This window comes from Lonchura striata, chromosome 4 (assembly GCF_050655825.1).
Source record: "Lonchura striata isolate lonStrDom1 chromosome 4, ASM5065582v1, whole genome shotgun sequence".
Lineage (NCBI taxonomy): Eukaryota > Metazoa > Chordata > Aves > Passeriformes > Estrildidae > Lonchura > Lonchura striata.
Genome location: NC_140706.1, coordinates 2,493,793 through 2,508,654, shown reverse-complemented (window position 1 = coordinate 2,508,654; position 14,862 = coordinate 2,493,793). Strand labels below are relative to the sequence as shown.

Genomic DNA, 14,862 nt, shown 5'->3' with positions numbered 1-14,862 from the left:
AATAATTCTTCATATTCTTAACGTTCTCCTGCTCTCTTCAAATTAACCAGTGGCTGTACACATGATAATTTTCCAATTTGTGAACTGAAAAATTCACAACACTTTTCTCCAAATAAAATACTGATTTATATAACAGCACCTACAGAAATTTCTGTCCAGCTTGTTCACAATTTCATTCTTTAAGGTTCTCCTCACACATGAAAAAGAGGTGGCACCACTCTGGCAGCCAAGCAGAGCAATCAAGAGTTTTAAGAAGAGCACGGCATCCTACTCTGATTTTCCAACAAAATATGATGACAAAATAAACCCACCTGGCCTTGAGCACTTGGGGCAGGGATTTTTGGGCAGGTGAGGAAGGATCACATCCCATTTATGCCAACTCCTGCTCTAATTCCCAAGCCTGCCAGTGCAGCCAGTGATTGATTTCGGGATATAAAACTGAACACACAGGTAAGGACCAGCCCTGCAGCTGAGCTGCTTTGCTGCAGTGAGTGATGAGCCCTGCAAGGACTCTCCAGGCCACACCAAGAGGAGCATTTGGGGAACAAGGTCACCCCTCATTTTTCCCTTTTTAATAGAGCTGAAATGAAAAGAAAGCTCCATTTCCTCACACATCTCCAAGGGAGGGTGGAACTCCACTCCAATCCAATCCACTCCAATCCAATCTAATCCAATCCAATCCAAACCAATCCATTCCAATCCCAGTTACAACAGCTCAATGTGAGCAGTTTAACTCATGGTCTAAGGAAACCCATCCTGGAGAGGAGAACTTCAAAATGGGTCATGCTCCAGAATTTTTTAATTTTCTGCCCATGATGCTTGTCAGATATTGTCTGTTCTTACCTCCAAGAGTTTATCAAGACCCTTTGCTACATGTATTAATAGCACAAAATATTAAATACAGGTATTTATTTGGTCACATGGCTCAGTTATTGTTCTGTAGAGCTCAGTCAGGGAAAGTACACATACCTTGTGAACACTGGTCCAAGAACTTGGGAAAAAGAAGCCTAAAAAACCAAAAAGTTCACATATCAAGAATGGATATTATTATTTAAGTAAAACATTTACATTCACTTGGACGCTGACAGAGTCTCACAAACCAAACCATTTTCATGCTTCTTTTCCTCAATCCCTGTAACTGCAATATCCTCACAGTTTATGTCTTTCAAGGACTTTTCCCCCAAAAATCACTTTGTAGATGGTTTTAATTCTCCAAGAATTAAGAGCTAATTCCCACCATGCAATTTATTCTGTACTCCAAGGAGTCAGAAAGCTTTAATATTATTTTAATTCTTATTTAAACAATAGGAATTTAAAGTTTGCCCTAAAGAATTGTGCCTTACAAAGAGTGGGAACTTTCCATAGAAAGACTGGATGTACAGAATGCCAATTTCTGCTGCTGTGACAAGTGACAATTATTTTCAGGAGGTTTATCATGGACACAAAACCTCAAGAAGAGATTTTTACCTGCTCCATTCAACTCCCTCTCCCCTGGCCTGGTCTGCAAAATTCAGAATGGGGAAAAGCTTCATCCCATTCTCAAGAAGAGCTGGATCTCTACAGTGATGAACTCTGAGGCAGGAAATGGGTTTGATTTTCTTGAGTGCAAGTTTCAAGCCAGACATGAAATCCACTCTGCTCCATTCTCACAGGGAAATCACCAGAGTTTCCCAACTGCAAGGTTTGCCATTGGCGCTGTGTGGCTACTTGGTCAATTCTTATCAGAACAAACTCCAAAGCAAAATATAAATAATCTACAGCACAGGCTGAACCTCTTCTTTTCATTGCTTCTACACTTCAGGAGACAAACAGTATTAAAGGACTGCAGGCTGCTGCTGCTATAACACTACACAGTACCATGACTAGGAACTCGTTAGTAAGTTAAAAATAAAACAGAAATGGAACTTGTCTTTCCTAGAATTATGGAAAGAACAAGTTTAAACAGCACTCCAGCATCAATTCACCCATTTTTTATGTAGTCTTTAATATTTGTTTGGTATCTTTGTCACAGAGACAAGAAGAAGCAGCAAGATAAGGTCTATTTATTGACTACTGCAAAGCACAAGCAGCACGTTGGTTAGTGTTTAAGAACAGCCAGGAAATGTCAGGAATGCACTTTTAGAAACTGCTTGTGCAGCTCTTCTCTAAGCTGTGATGCACAGTTTGATCACAAACAGAAAGCAGTGCTACCAACTCCAAAAACTCTAACTGCTGGAACTTACTTTTATCAAATCAGCTGCAAGGCATAATTAAAAAATTGGAGTGTTACAATTTTACAGGTAGGTCTGAGAAATTATTTCCATGTTTGTAGAAGTCTGGAGCACACATATTTACTATGAAACCAAACTATTTCAAAAGGTCAGTGACTTGGCTCTGCGACCATTTCCTCCCCACCCTGGCGCTGCAGTAACCCAGGATATCAGATTTTAACACTTGCAATGCTTTGGCTTCCGTGCTTTGTCATTCTCTTCCCCATTTCAGGGATTGTTTCCCTTAAATTCCATATTTTAAACCTGTAAAGTCTTTTTAAACGTCCAAAAGTAGTGGCAGAACCGATAAATCAAACTGAGATGCACATCTCCATTTTCAGTCTGACTTACTACGAGACTGCAAAAAAGAGAATTATTCAGAGGACAAATGACTGTGCAAATGTTACAAACTCCTTAACCAGAGATTTGTATTTAAACAATCTTTGTTTATTCTTCTAAGAGTTGAACTTCTATTGATATTCTATATAATTATATACCCAGTGGAAATCAAGTGCCATCATGATAAACCAAACAGCACTTCCAAGTTCCTCCAAGATGGATTATAAAACAGTTTTATGGGATTTAAGTCAGTTCAGTGGCTTTTAACCATCACAAATCACTAATTATTAGAAAAGTGATACCAAAAATCAACGTATCTGTTCTTAAGCTTGTAGAAATATTTCAAAGCACACCTGTGTTCCATGTAGCAGCTCAGAGGCTCCACGCAGGTGTTGACTGCTCCAATGATGAAAGAAGATTTCACATCTGGGTCAGGGTGAGTCTGCAGAGCTTGCACAACATCAATAACATCAGTGTACCTGCAAGAAACCAAAATGACAAATGGGTTCAGAGAACCACAACAGTTCCCAACCCAGGAAGAAGTTGATGGCTTGGAGGAAAACTGGATTTCCAGAAGAGCCACCAAAAGAGATGGAAAGCAGCTCAGAACTTGGCAAATCCAGACAAATTAAGCGAATCCAGACAAATCAAGATGACTGGAAGTTATATTAAAATTAAATTATTAATAATCCAGAGGAAAACAGTGTAAACTTTGTACTGAACAACTGTAAAGTCCAGCTTGCAGAAAGCACAAAAAGCACAATATAACACAAACTTTTTATGCTTAATGCAAAGCAAATTAAGCACAAATTGAGTTAAAAATTAATAAAATAACAGCCTCTCTCACTTATCAACATCCTAATCTAAATATGTTTCTCCCATTAATGCATCCATTTTTTATCAGGACTTCAACCACTGTTGCATTTTATCTCTGTATGACATCAAGGCTTAGGTGAACCTGATTTTTAATTTCAGGTATTTATTTCTCAGCCAGTTACAAACTTTTCTCTACTGTCAGTTATCAGCTGAATGGGATATTTAGAGAACTCCAGCTTCCCTAAAGATGTCTATACTAATATCAAACTATCCATAAAGAATGGAAAACTTCCAATTATCTGTTCCAGTATCAGTTATTTTGCCCATCAATGCACTTAACACCATCCCTACTAATTACACAAAAACCAAAAATCAATCTGGCTCCAGCGTGGAAAAAAAAGATGTTTTTTAGCACTATCAGAATGGACCATAATGAAAAAAAATGCTGAGTTCCATTTGTACATTTTCAGTGAGAAGGATGAACTGGAAGTCACTGCAGCCAGATGAGGATAGTTCCTCCCTCACACTGGTTTGTGTCACCTTCCAGTGACTCAGAAGATGATCCTGGTTCTCAAATGCTACACTGGAGATGGAAATGTCAAACACAGGTAGGTGGCACAGTTTTCACCTTTATCCTCAAGGAAAATGGCATTTATCCAAAACACATTACTATGTCCTTCTCTGCTATCACCTGCTCTATCAGGCAACAGAAGATTTTTGAGAGTTTGATCTCTGCTGGCAGTTCTGGAGTCGGCATCACAGATTAGTTTGGGTTGGAAGGGGCTTTTAAAGGCCATCTTAGTCCAGCCTCCTGCAACAACCAGGGACATCTTCAACTACCCCAGGTTGCTCCAACCTGGCCTTGGGCACTTCCAGGGATCCAAGGACAGTCACAGCTGCTCTGGGCACCCTGTGCCAGGGCCTCACCACCCTCACAACCAGGGATTCCTTCCTAATATCTCACCCAAATCTCCCCTTTTTCAATCTGAAGTCATTCCCTGTGTCCTGTCCCTCCATCCCTTGTTCCCAATCCCTCTCCAGCTCTCCTGGAGCTCCTTTAGGCCCTACAAGGGGCTCTGAGCTTTCCCTGGAACCTTCTCTTCTTCAGGTGAGCATTCCCAGCTCTCCAAGCCTGGTTCCAGAGCAGAGGGGCTCCAGCCCAGGAAGCAGCTCCGTGGCCTCCTGTGGACTCTTTCCAGCAGCTCCAAGTTTTTCTGCTGTTGGGACCTAAGAGCTGGATAAAGCTCTGCAGGGCACAGGGGCAGAATCCCCCCTCCCCTGCTGCCCTCACAGGGAGGTTCTGGGCTGTGAGTGCACCCAGAAGATGGAACGAAGGCTGAGAACACCTTTTTCACACGAGCAACAAAACCAACAGGGATAGAAAAGCTGTGTAACCAAGAAGTGCCTTATTCTATACAACAATTCCAAGAGTTGGGATTCTTTACCCTTGCAGCACCACCAGGAGCCTGCTGCTCTTCCCAAGGTGGGCGGGCTGACGGAGCCCAAGGTTCTGCTGGGTCTCCAGGAGCCCGGCCAGGAAGCGCTGGAAGTGGGAGGCACTGAAACATTCCGGGCTGTCCATGGTCTGTCGATAAACAATCCACCTGGAGCACACACAACAGGCAAAGCAGTTCATGTGCTGGCACAGAACAGGTCTGCTTTCTTCCTCTTTTCAAGCAGCAGACCCAAATGAAGTTGGACAAACCCAAAGATTTCACATCTCTCGTCATCTCGTGGTGGTCTCGTTCCACGTGGGGAAGGGGAATTTATTTGGTTTTCTACCATTTCCAGCACATGCACATTTTTTATGTGGGCATCCAAGGGATTTGTGGGTGTTTTTTGTTGTTTTTTTTTTTTAATAAAACAATGATCACCAGCTTTTTTTTTCAAAGCAACAGACCCAAATGAAGTTTGACAAACCCAAAGATTTCACATCTCTCGTCATCTCGTGGTGGTCTTGTTCCACATCACCACGTGGAAAAGGGGAATTTATCTGGTTTTCTATCATTTCCAGCACGTGCACATTTTTTAGGTGGGTGCCCAAGGGATTTGTGGGTGTTTTTTCTTGTTTTTTTTTAATAAAACAATGTTCACCAGCTTTTTTTTTCAAAGCTGTACATCATATGAGTAATTCTGATCACTGGCAGTGATGCAGTAAACAAAAATTAGACAAATCCAATTCAAGACTGGGCATGAAAATATTTCACTGCGAAAATGGAAAGTAACAATGACATTTGCAGGAAAACATGAGAAGATGTGTTATTACACAGCCTTCAAAAGTCACCTTATATGCTTGCCCTATAATAGAACCACAAAACTGTTCTGAATCAACTTGATAAAATCAAGATATTGAGTTAAAAGAACAGTGCAGAACATGGCTAAGATTAAATGCTAAGGTGTCTGGCTGTAAGGATTAAAAGGACAAGATTTTTTTTTTTCTTTTCCAGAAATTTTATCAACACACAAAGTGGCAAATTCCTATAGCAGATTTATCTAATTGCCATACAACAGATGTCCAGAATGTACCTCAAATCAGGCTAAATTAAAAACAGTGCTGTGGCAAGGACTGATAAAACAGTATTTTCTCAAAAAAGAAAAAAAAAAAGCATTTTAGAATCACTACAAATCAATAAATTGAAGCTCTTCACCACATGGAATAGGCAACAAAGAAATCTGTGCTGTTTTTCTGTCAAAAAAACAGAAAATGCCCGTTAATGTATACATTTAAGGGCAAATCTACCTGGCAGTCTGAAATTAGGTTTAAAAACCCACCAAATTAAACAGTGGTAATTTTTTTTTTTTTTGCCTTCATGCCAAGCTGTTTTTTGGTGATCAGTGTAAACAGAGCTGCACCAACCTCCCATACTCCTTGGTAAAATTGACAAGGAAAGAACACAGGTCGCTGGAACGGCACCCTGGCAGCCCAGTGATGATGGTGATGATCACCTGCAACAGGGCACAAGGGAAGTCTAAACACAAAATAATCACAGAAACACTGGTGCAGACACCAAAAAGGCTGCTTTCTATGATTCACATAGATTTTTCTTTCTTTTTTAAAAATCCATCGTTAAACCAACCTTAAAATCAGATTTCAAAACGTTCCTAAGGGTTTTTTAATTTTCAGAATGGTCTCTGAATTAGACCCCAGCAATATTGCAAGATTATATTCCTGCTGCTTTGGCTTTGTTTTCAGCAGATTTCAAAAGCTGGGAAGCTCCAAGGAAATATATTCTCTGAAAAATGCTATTTCAAGCACACCTTAAACTGGACAATTGTTATTGCCCCTATAGAGAAAGGAGTGTTGTACAGATAATATCAGCAAATGTTAAATATCATGTGCTACCCCTATGCTATTTAGAGGACTTTTATGTTCTAGAGAACAATTCAGTTAAATTATTCAGCAATTCATAAAAACAAGACAAAGTCTCTCTGGACATTAGAGAAACACTTCACTTAAAGATCTACACCTCATTTTCTGCCTCTGTTTCATCAGGTTGAAAGGCCATTTGCACTTCCAAAAGACTGTTTAAATGGAAAAGAATTAAGCATATAACCAGAAAAAAAATAGACAAGAAACTGGTGGTAGTGGAGGAGGAGGCAGAGCATGGCTGAACATGATTAGTATTTTATTATACTACAAGAGAACTAATGACAGAATATTCAAAATATTACATATGAGGGTGAGAAATTATTGTGGACTTGCTTCCTTACCTTATCACCTTCTGCTTTGCTGTCAGAAATGGTTTCTGACTGTTGGAGAAGGACAGGAAGATGTGCTCTCATCACTGGCTTGGTACTGACGCTGCTGACTGTGAAGTGCTGCACAAACCTTCCAAAAATAAAAGGTTTACTTCTTTACAATTGTCAGCAAAAGATTTCATCCATATAAATAGCTGGGAAATTACTAAAGTAAGAGTATGAAAAGGTCAAGCTAGAGAGGAAATAATTCATCTCAGAAAAAAAAACATCCTAGTGTAAAGAGAATTATTTAAGAAACATTTTTAGATGGCTAGCACATTTACCAAAACATTTTTGTCTCATTTCTGACAGAATTAATCCCTTGAACACAAAAGTAATTTCTCACCTCTCCAATCCTGGAATGGCAGCAGACAGTTTCAGCTCCCTGCATCTTTCCCCAGAAGCAAAAGACAAGGCATTGAAGAGCTTCTGGACACTGGAGTGCCTGAAAGAAGGAAATGGATTAATTACTTAAAGGAGAAACTGAAAAATTTATCTTCTTTAAACCACATGGGCTCATATTAAATGGTACAATAAAAAATAATGTGAGTGTTGCACTAAGAATGCACAATTTTTTTAAATTATTAAAACAATTAATTATTATAAAAAATAATAAATAACAACATTTTTCTGATTGCAGCTTCTGTGTAACTGCACTGCACTGGCAGGAACTTACAGCCTCTTTTGTTCCTCAGACAGGAATTCTTCTGAGACAAGCCTTAAAGATAATCCTGAGTTTGTCTGGTTTTGCCATGGAGAGAAAACCTGGAATGAACCAGATCTATGTATGAGTGCCATTATTTTCCCAAATTTGCTGTGAATTTGTTTAGGAATTAGTTTTGCTCACCTAAAAAAACAGATACATTTTCACAAGCCATTAAATATTGCACAATGAAGGTTTTGCTGCAAGAGAAGCTGTGGCTGCCCCTTCCCTGGAAGTGTCCAAGTGTTGGATGGGGCTTGGAGAAATCTGGGAGAGTGGAAGGTTCCCTGCCATGGCAGGGGGTTGGAAATGAAATGTGCCTTGAGGTCCCTTCCAATTTTACAACTCAAATCCACTGATCAGATTTTGCAATTTCTTTCTTTGGTTAGATTGGAAGTGCTTTAGGAACGTACTGAAACTGTCTCATTTTCCCTGATAAAAATGTGTTTATAACCCAAGTTCTCTCCAGCAGGAACTGAATTAATTCAAGTCTCTTTGAAGCACTGCTGTAATTTTCATGAGGTGAGATTGCAGCAATCATGACTTGAAATTGAAGAAAAACTCTGTTCCCTCCCAAAAGCAAAGGAAACCCTTCATTTCTCTAGGGAATGGTTTGGCTCACATCCAATTGCTCCAGCCAAGACACATTAATCTGAATGGCACTGGGAACCTAGAAATCAGATTCAGATGAATCACAAAGTCCTGTCAGTGTTTGGAATTTCCCTTCTTTTCTCAAGTAAAGGCAACAGCCATTGTCATTTTTCACAATAACTGTCTGCAAGACAAAACAACTGGGGGGGACACGACTGCTTTCCATTAAAAACTCAGCATCCCAAACACAAGGGTGGGAGATAAAAAACATCAAAATAAAATATAATTTTGATATTAACAAAGGCAATATTGCTCATGCAGAAGGATCCACACAACTAAAGAAATAACCACTTCAAAACACACAGAAGGGACTCAAAGAAATGCCTGAGAGGAATGGAAAAAATGAATGGTCAAGGGAAATCTGTGTTCTGTAAGAGTCAAAGGGTTGGGGATAAAGTGATAGGTCAGGCTAACAAGTGTTAGAAATATAGAAATATGTCAGGTCCAGAAGAAATAGAGACCTGTTCAGGTCCTTTTGTATAACTTAAGGAAAGTTTAAAAAAGAACTGCTATGCCACTGAAGAAAAAAATGAGAGAAATCAACACATCTCAAAGCCTAAACAAATTTTCCTCCTGTACCCTTTCGAGTGAGGATGGAAAAGGCATCAGCTCATCCTGCACAGCAGATTTCACCTCTTGGGCTCAGCATCTCAGTTTTTAACAAACCCAGATTTGGGTAACAGGGCAGTTGCAATCCCCTATTTCCAGGAGGCTTGGAATAATCAAAGTATAGCTCCAGTGAGTAAGGTATCAAGCCAGATAATTGAGAATAGTAGAAGCAGCATCTAAAGTTTAGTGAATCTTTGTAACCTGTGAGGCACACAGGCTTTTAGAAAGAATTTTGAAGGAAATCAATAAGCACCTGAAGGTAAATACTGACAAAACACAACAATATATTTCCATGGTTTACACAATCAGGTACAATCAATTTGATGAAGAGTTTTGTTCATGAGAGAACACCCTGAAGAAAAAAAGATTTGTTTTATCTGCTTGAGCAAAGCAACTGATGTGATGCCAAATGTGAAACTTAAACTGCCCAAACTGAACCTCAGTGTGGAACTGTTCAGAAAAAAAAAAAAAAAAAAAAAAATTAACTCAAAGGAGAACAGGAATAAATAGCCCTGAGAAAAAGCAGCAGAGGAGACAAATACCCTCATCTCAGATATTACAAACAGTTTGGATTATCTACAGCCAAAAACCAGATCAAAAGAAAACCATTACAACTATCAGAAGAAAAAAGGAACTTTTTATAGGCATAGATTGAAAAGAATCTGGTTTTGTTTTATTAGGTCAAATAAAGCAGAAAGAATAGGTCTGAGATTTGTGAATATCTCAAGGATGTGTTCTGGTAGAGAAAAAAAAATAAAACAGATATAGAAGTAGAATTAATAAAATAGGCTGAAAATTCGAATACAAACAAACAACAGATTTCCAACCATTCACAGAGTGGAACAGTGGGAAGAATTTAAACACTTAAGATAAAAGGAGGAGACATTTTATGGGACCATTAATACAACCAGTGGGGACTACTCACTAAGCTAGGTGGTCTTTTCCAACCCAGTGTGATGAGCACATCCTAAAACCCTTGTGAAGTCCTAAAATCTCCAGGCTCATTTCCTCAAAAGCACTATTGTTATAAAGTTGGGTTTATTAAAAGCCTCTGCAGCACAATGCACGAAGCCAATCTACTCAGGGAATAATACAATGCCATATGGGAGACTTAAAAACTTTAACTCCACTTCCCCAAGGATCACGATCCAAATGTGTCTGACCACAAAAACACACAATGGAACCTCTGCCACTCCATACAATCCCTGCAGAAAATTAGATACCAGAGCTACACTGAAATGCAGCTCAGAAAAAGAGATTTTAAAGCCCTGGCTGCCTTCAGAAGGCAAAGTGAAAGCACATGGGAGCATTAAACACAACGAGCAGCACCATCACTGGAAATTCATACAGAAATTTGAGTTTCTCACACATCTTAAACACACAGAGCAATTATGTGGTTTCTTCCCCATCCCAACCAAACTTTTTTCACTTTACCTGTGAATAAAAAGCTTTATAGATCTTTCTTTTGGGGAAAAGTGCAATCATCAGAAAGTTGTTCTGGGTGTGGAATTCAATGGGGAGATGAGGAAGCAGGGAACTTTTGAAGTCTATAAAGAGAGCAGCAACAATGCTGTTGGAATCCTGGAAAAGGAAGAAACAGGACAAGTTAAAATTAACATTTTCTACTTTGCATGGCACAGGGATGGAGCAGGAGGGGAGGAGCACCCCTCAGATTCCACTCTGCAGCTAGTGGAGATACTACAAGCTTAAAAAAAAGGATCCGAGTTTGAGTGAAGCACTAAACTTTTGTCCTGAAAACAAAGCTTAAATTTTAATATCTTCTCTTGTCTACACCAAAATCTAGACCCTTCCTCTGCTACTGCTTCAAACAACAAACTCTTTGTCTACACCCACAGAGACACCAGATGAAAAATGATTTAAATGCCACCTAAAAAGGTGACAAGGAAGGCTGAAGCCCTCAGGTTGTGTTTCCCTCAGAAGCACTGAACTCAAGTTCCATTTTTGCTCTGAAAAAAACACTGACTGGTTTTTCTTGGGCTATTTTTTAGTTTGTTTTGGAGTTTTTTTCCCCAGAGCGGTGGTAGCAGATGTCCCATCTCTGGAGGTGCTCAAGGCCAGGCTGGATGGGGCTTGGAGCAACCTGGGAAAGTGGAAGGTGTCCCTGCCCAAGGCAGGGGGTGGGACATGATGGTTTTAAGGTCCCTTGCAACCCAAACCATTCCATGACTGTGGAATCCGGGACAGGATTTTATATTCAAATTTGCAGGATGCTGAAATGTTTTATATTCAAGCCCTTCTCACTTATAACCTTTTTCACATCAAAGTTTTAGAAAATCAGAACAATTCAGAAGCATGAAACATTTCTGGGAAATGGGAATTCAATTATGTAGGGCTCAAATCAGAATTTTAGTGGCATCCCCTTCACTTGCAATAGAAATGGGCAAAGAACTCACTGTATTCATTGTTGAGAAGAAAAAGCTGAAGTTGGGGAACTGTTACATAAGAATTGGTATCAACTCAGAGACATTTGCAAACAGAATCTCTCTGCTTTGCTGACTGAGGGATTAATCATAAAAATAATCCTCTCAAAGTCACTAAGGTTACTGAAGAACACACAAAAATATTCTCCTCAAAGAGAACAATTTCTTTTAAGAGAAAATGGCTTTTGGAAGAGAATCCACAGATGCTGGATTCTGCAGGATGACTTAAGAGATTTCCTGAGAAGTGACTCCAAGGCCAACTCATCCATGCTGCTGTCAGCACGAGAAGTGTCCAACAAAATCTGCTCCTGGAAAACATTTTGGGCTCCACAAATTGAAAAAAGCTGAAAAGCAGCAGCAATAATCCCCATGGACACGAGGTTGAAAGGAGCCAGCTCCAAGTTTTACAAGATGTTAATGTCATTGTGAAATCTAAATATTGCTTGGTAATATTTGTTCACTTGATGAATGGCCAGAATCTCTCCTGCCCTCCACGCAGGAGTCCCAGGGATTTCAGGAGTTCAGTGCTCAGTTCCTCACAGCACAGGAATCTGCAGCACGTACAGGACCAGGAGCACAGATATTTTCAAGTTAAAAAGAAGAATATATCACAGGCATCATGCTAAACCTGCAAAAAAACCTGCATTTTGTATCAATTCAAGGTTTGGTATCTTTTATTTTAATCAGAACATTAAATTCTCCTTTTTCTTTTCCATCCATGTTGCTGCAAGAACTTTTGGAAAGAGCAACCAACGATTTCCTTGCTTCTCCTGTCACTTCTGAACAGTTTCAAAACTCTCCACCCTCATATTCTGCCAAGTCAGTAGAACAATAATAGACTCCCTGTCAAGGCTTAGCTTCACACAAAAATCTGGCACCATTTCAAGAATGATGGCCAGGTCCCAGAAATAGCAACTTTTATGAAAGTGAGTGTCTTGACTCAAACAATCAAAGGAAGGTCAGTGTTAAAATAGCTCCTTAAACGAGGGGCAATCAATCTGATGTCCAAGAAAAGGCAGCTAAGGTAAGACTCTCTGAGCTGCTGTGTTTTCATCTCAATTGAATCACATTTTTATTGTATTTTACTGCTTTCCTGTATTGTGGGATGAAATCACCCAGTACAATGCTGCAGGAGGCCACTGAATAAATAGGGAATACTGTATCTGAACAAAAGGGAAACTAAAGGAAACTGATTTTTTTTTTTCCCAGTGTTTAGGAAACAGTAACCAACACAAATAATCTCTTTTCCAGCCTGAAGAAGTGTTTCTGCCTCAAGATGGACAGAGCTGAGCTGCCATCATTAACCTCTCAATTCCCACTGAGCCTGAACACTGCTCTGGTGGCCAAGTGAGAGACTGAAATATATTTTTAATAAAAGGCAGCATTTCACCCTCCCAAACACCCTATGACTTCACCACACCTTGAACTCTTCTCTACCTATCCCTTCACACTGTGAGATGTTTGATGAATGTTGTGTTCTGTAATTTTTCTTTTAACAAAAAGCAGTTTTCACACTGCTAACAGCACATTGCTAACTCCAATACAAAATTCTCCTTACTCACTAATTTCAGTTAATCAGCATCAAAACTGCAGTGATTTGCATCAGTTATTACAGCTGTACAGACAATTAAAACTGAAGCTGAAATCTAAACTTTGTACCAGGACCCAACAGAATCATTGTTAAAAAAAAAATTAAAATTGATGAAAACTTTATGACAGAAAGAAAAGACAAAACACTCACCCCATCATAGAGAGAAATGGAACTCATGTGGTTCTTGGAAATGGAAATGCTGCCGTGGTGGGGATCACAGAACAGAATTCCATCAGAAAAGAAATACAATTTGCCTAGAATTTGAAGGAAACAAGGATTGTATTAATATAAATTAACATTTCAGTTTCTCAAGACTGTCTCTTCTTCCTGAGGAAGAAATCTATGTTCCTGCAGGATTTTGTTGTATTTAGCAAGCAGTAAATTTGATCAGGGATAATATTTAGTGAAATTTATTTTATTTTTATTAAATAAAAGCATTTATTTTATCTGGCATAATATTTACAACCATTCAGTCTTTACTGGATCTCGTTACCAAGGGCAGGAATCATGACTACAAGTGCATCTGAGTTCATCTGACCCCACAGAACCACTTACCATAAATATTCTGAGGCACATTTTTTAATTTAAAAGCAAATTCCATCCTGTCAAATTTCAAACTTCCAGAAATACAAAATTGACAAGAACTTAATAAAGATTGCATCCAAAACAATTGAAAATTTAAACATTGTAACAAACTGAAGTGTAAAAACATAAGTGGAAAATTAGAACACTAAGTTTAAATTAAGCTTAAAAGAAATAACTTTAAATTAACCTTTTAAATTAAATTTTAACTTATTAATTAAATTTTTTGATCAACCTGGGTTAGTGGAAGGTGTCCCTGCCCATGGCAAGGGGTTGGATCAAAATGTTCCTGAAGGTCCTTTCCAACCCAAACTATTCCATGAATTTTATGCACCTTTTGCACCTTACAGGGCTGCAGCATCAGCAGAGCCCAAATTTGAGCACAACAAACTGGGGAACAAAATCAGCTTCACTGCCATGTGACACCTAAAAAAAAATCTCACATTCACTGCAGTGTTTCATCAAGATTCAGTAAAACACTTAAATGCACAAATCTCAAAAAAAAAAAAAAAAAAAGGAAAAAAAGGAAAAAGTAAATTGTTCCTTTGGGGGCACACAGAGCCAGTTTTAACAAAGCCAAAAAAGAAAAAAAAAAATAAATAAAATCCAGCGTTCTCCAGTTATTTACTGAGTGAACAAGTGCCCACAGCTTGCATTGCAAAATAGCTGAACATCACACTCTGCATTAACCTCTTCTCTTTGAAATCTGATCAATTAGAGCAAAAGCAGCTGCCCTTATGTGAGGGTTGCTGTTTAATTGCCTTGCACATCATTATTTATCCTCTACACTCCAGGGCAAAGACAATAAAGCTGAAGGTTCTCCTCTAAAGACTGCCAGCACCAAGCACTTAATGTCAGATATTCACCACCTCCTGCTGCACATCAGCATTGTGACAGCAACACCCACTCTGTATAAAAAAAAAAAAAATATATATATATATATATATAGAATATAAAAGTATTGTGCCTTTGAAAGCATCTATTAATTCAAGGCACAAGGAGGATGGGAAATCTAACAGTCCTATCAAATTGTTTTCAGACTTATTCTTGGATTATTCTTGTTGTTTAAGGTCTTGAAGGAAAAAGTACCAAAAAAAGAGGAATAATCCAAGACTGCTGCCAGGGATCTTGTGTCAGAAAGCT

At 38.9% G+C, this 14,862-nt stretch overlaps 1 protein-coding gene across 1 annotated transcript in view; it reads right to left on the bottom strand.

The window, feature by feature from the left end:
• DNAAF9 (dynein axonemal assembly factor 9) overlaps window positions 1–14,862 on the bottom strand; it is a 69,630-nt gene that overhangs the window by 15,822 nt on the left and 38,946 nt on the right. The window contains exons 21-29 of the mRNA XM_021526813.3: window positions 13,288–13,391; window positions 10,540–10,686; window positions 7,819–7,907; window positions 7,489–7,587; window positions 7,116–7,233; window positions 6,262–6,350; window positions 4,850–5,008; window positions 2,942–3,067; window positions 970–1,007 (exon numbers count right to left, since the gene is read on the bottom strand). Of these exons, the coding sequence (XP_021382488.3) occupies window positions 970–1,007; window positions 2,942–3,067; window positions 4,850–5,008; window positions 6,262–6,350; window positions 7,116–7,233; window positions 7,489–7,587; window positions 7,819–7,907; window positions 10,540–10,686; window positions 13,288–13,391 (969 nt within the window). The remainder of the gene's footprint in view (window positions 1–969; window positions 1,008–2,941; window positions 3,068–4,849; window positions 5,009–6,261; window positions 6,351–7,115; window positions 7,234–7,488; window positions 7,588–7,818; window positions 7,908–10,539; window positions 10,687–13,287; window positions 13,392–14,862) is intronic.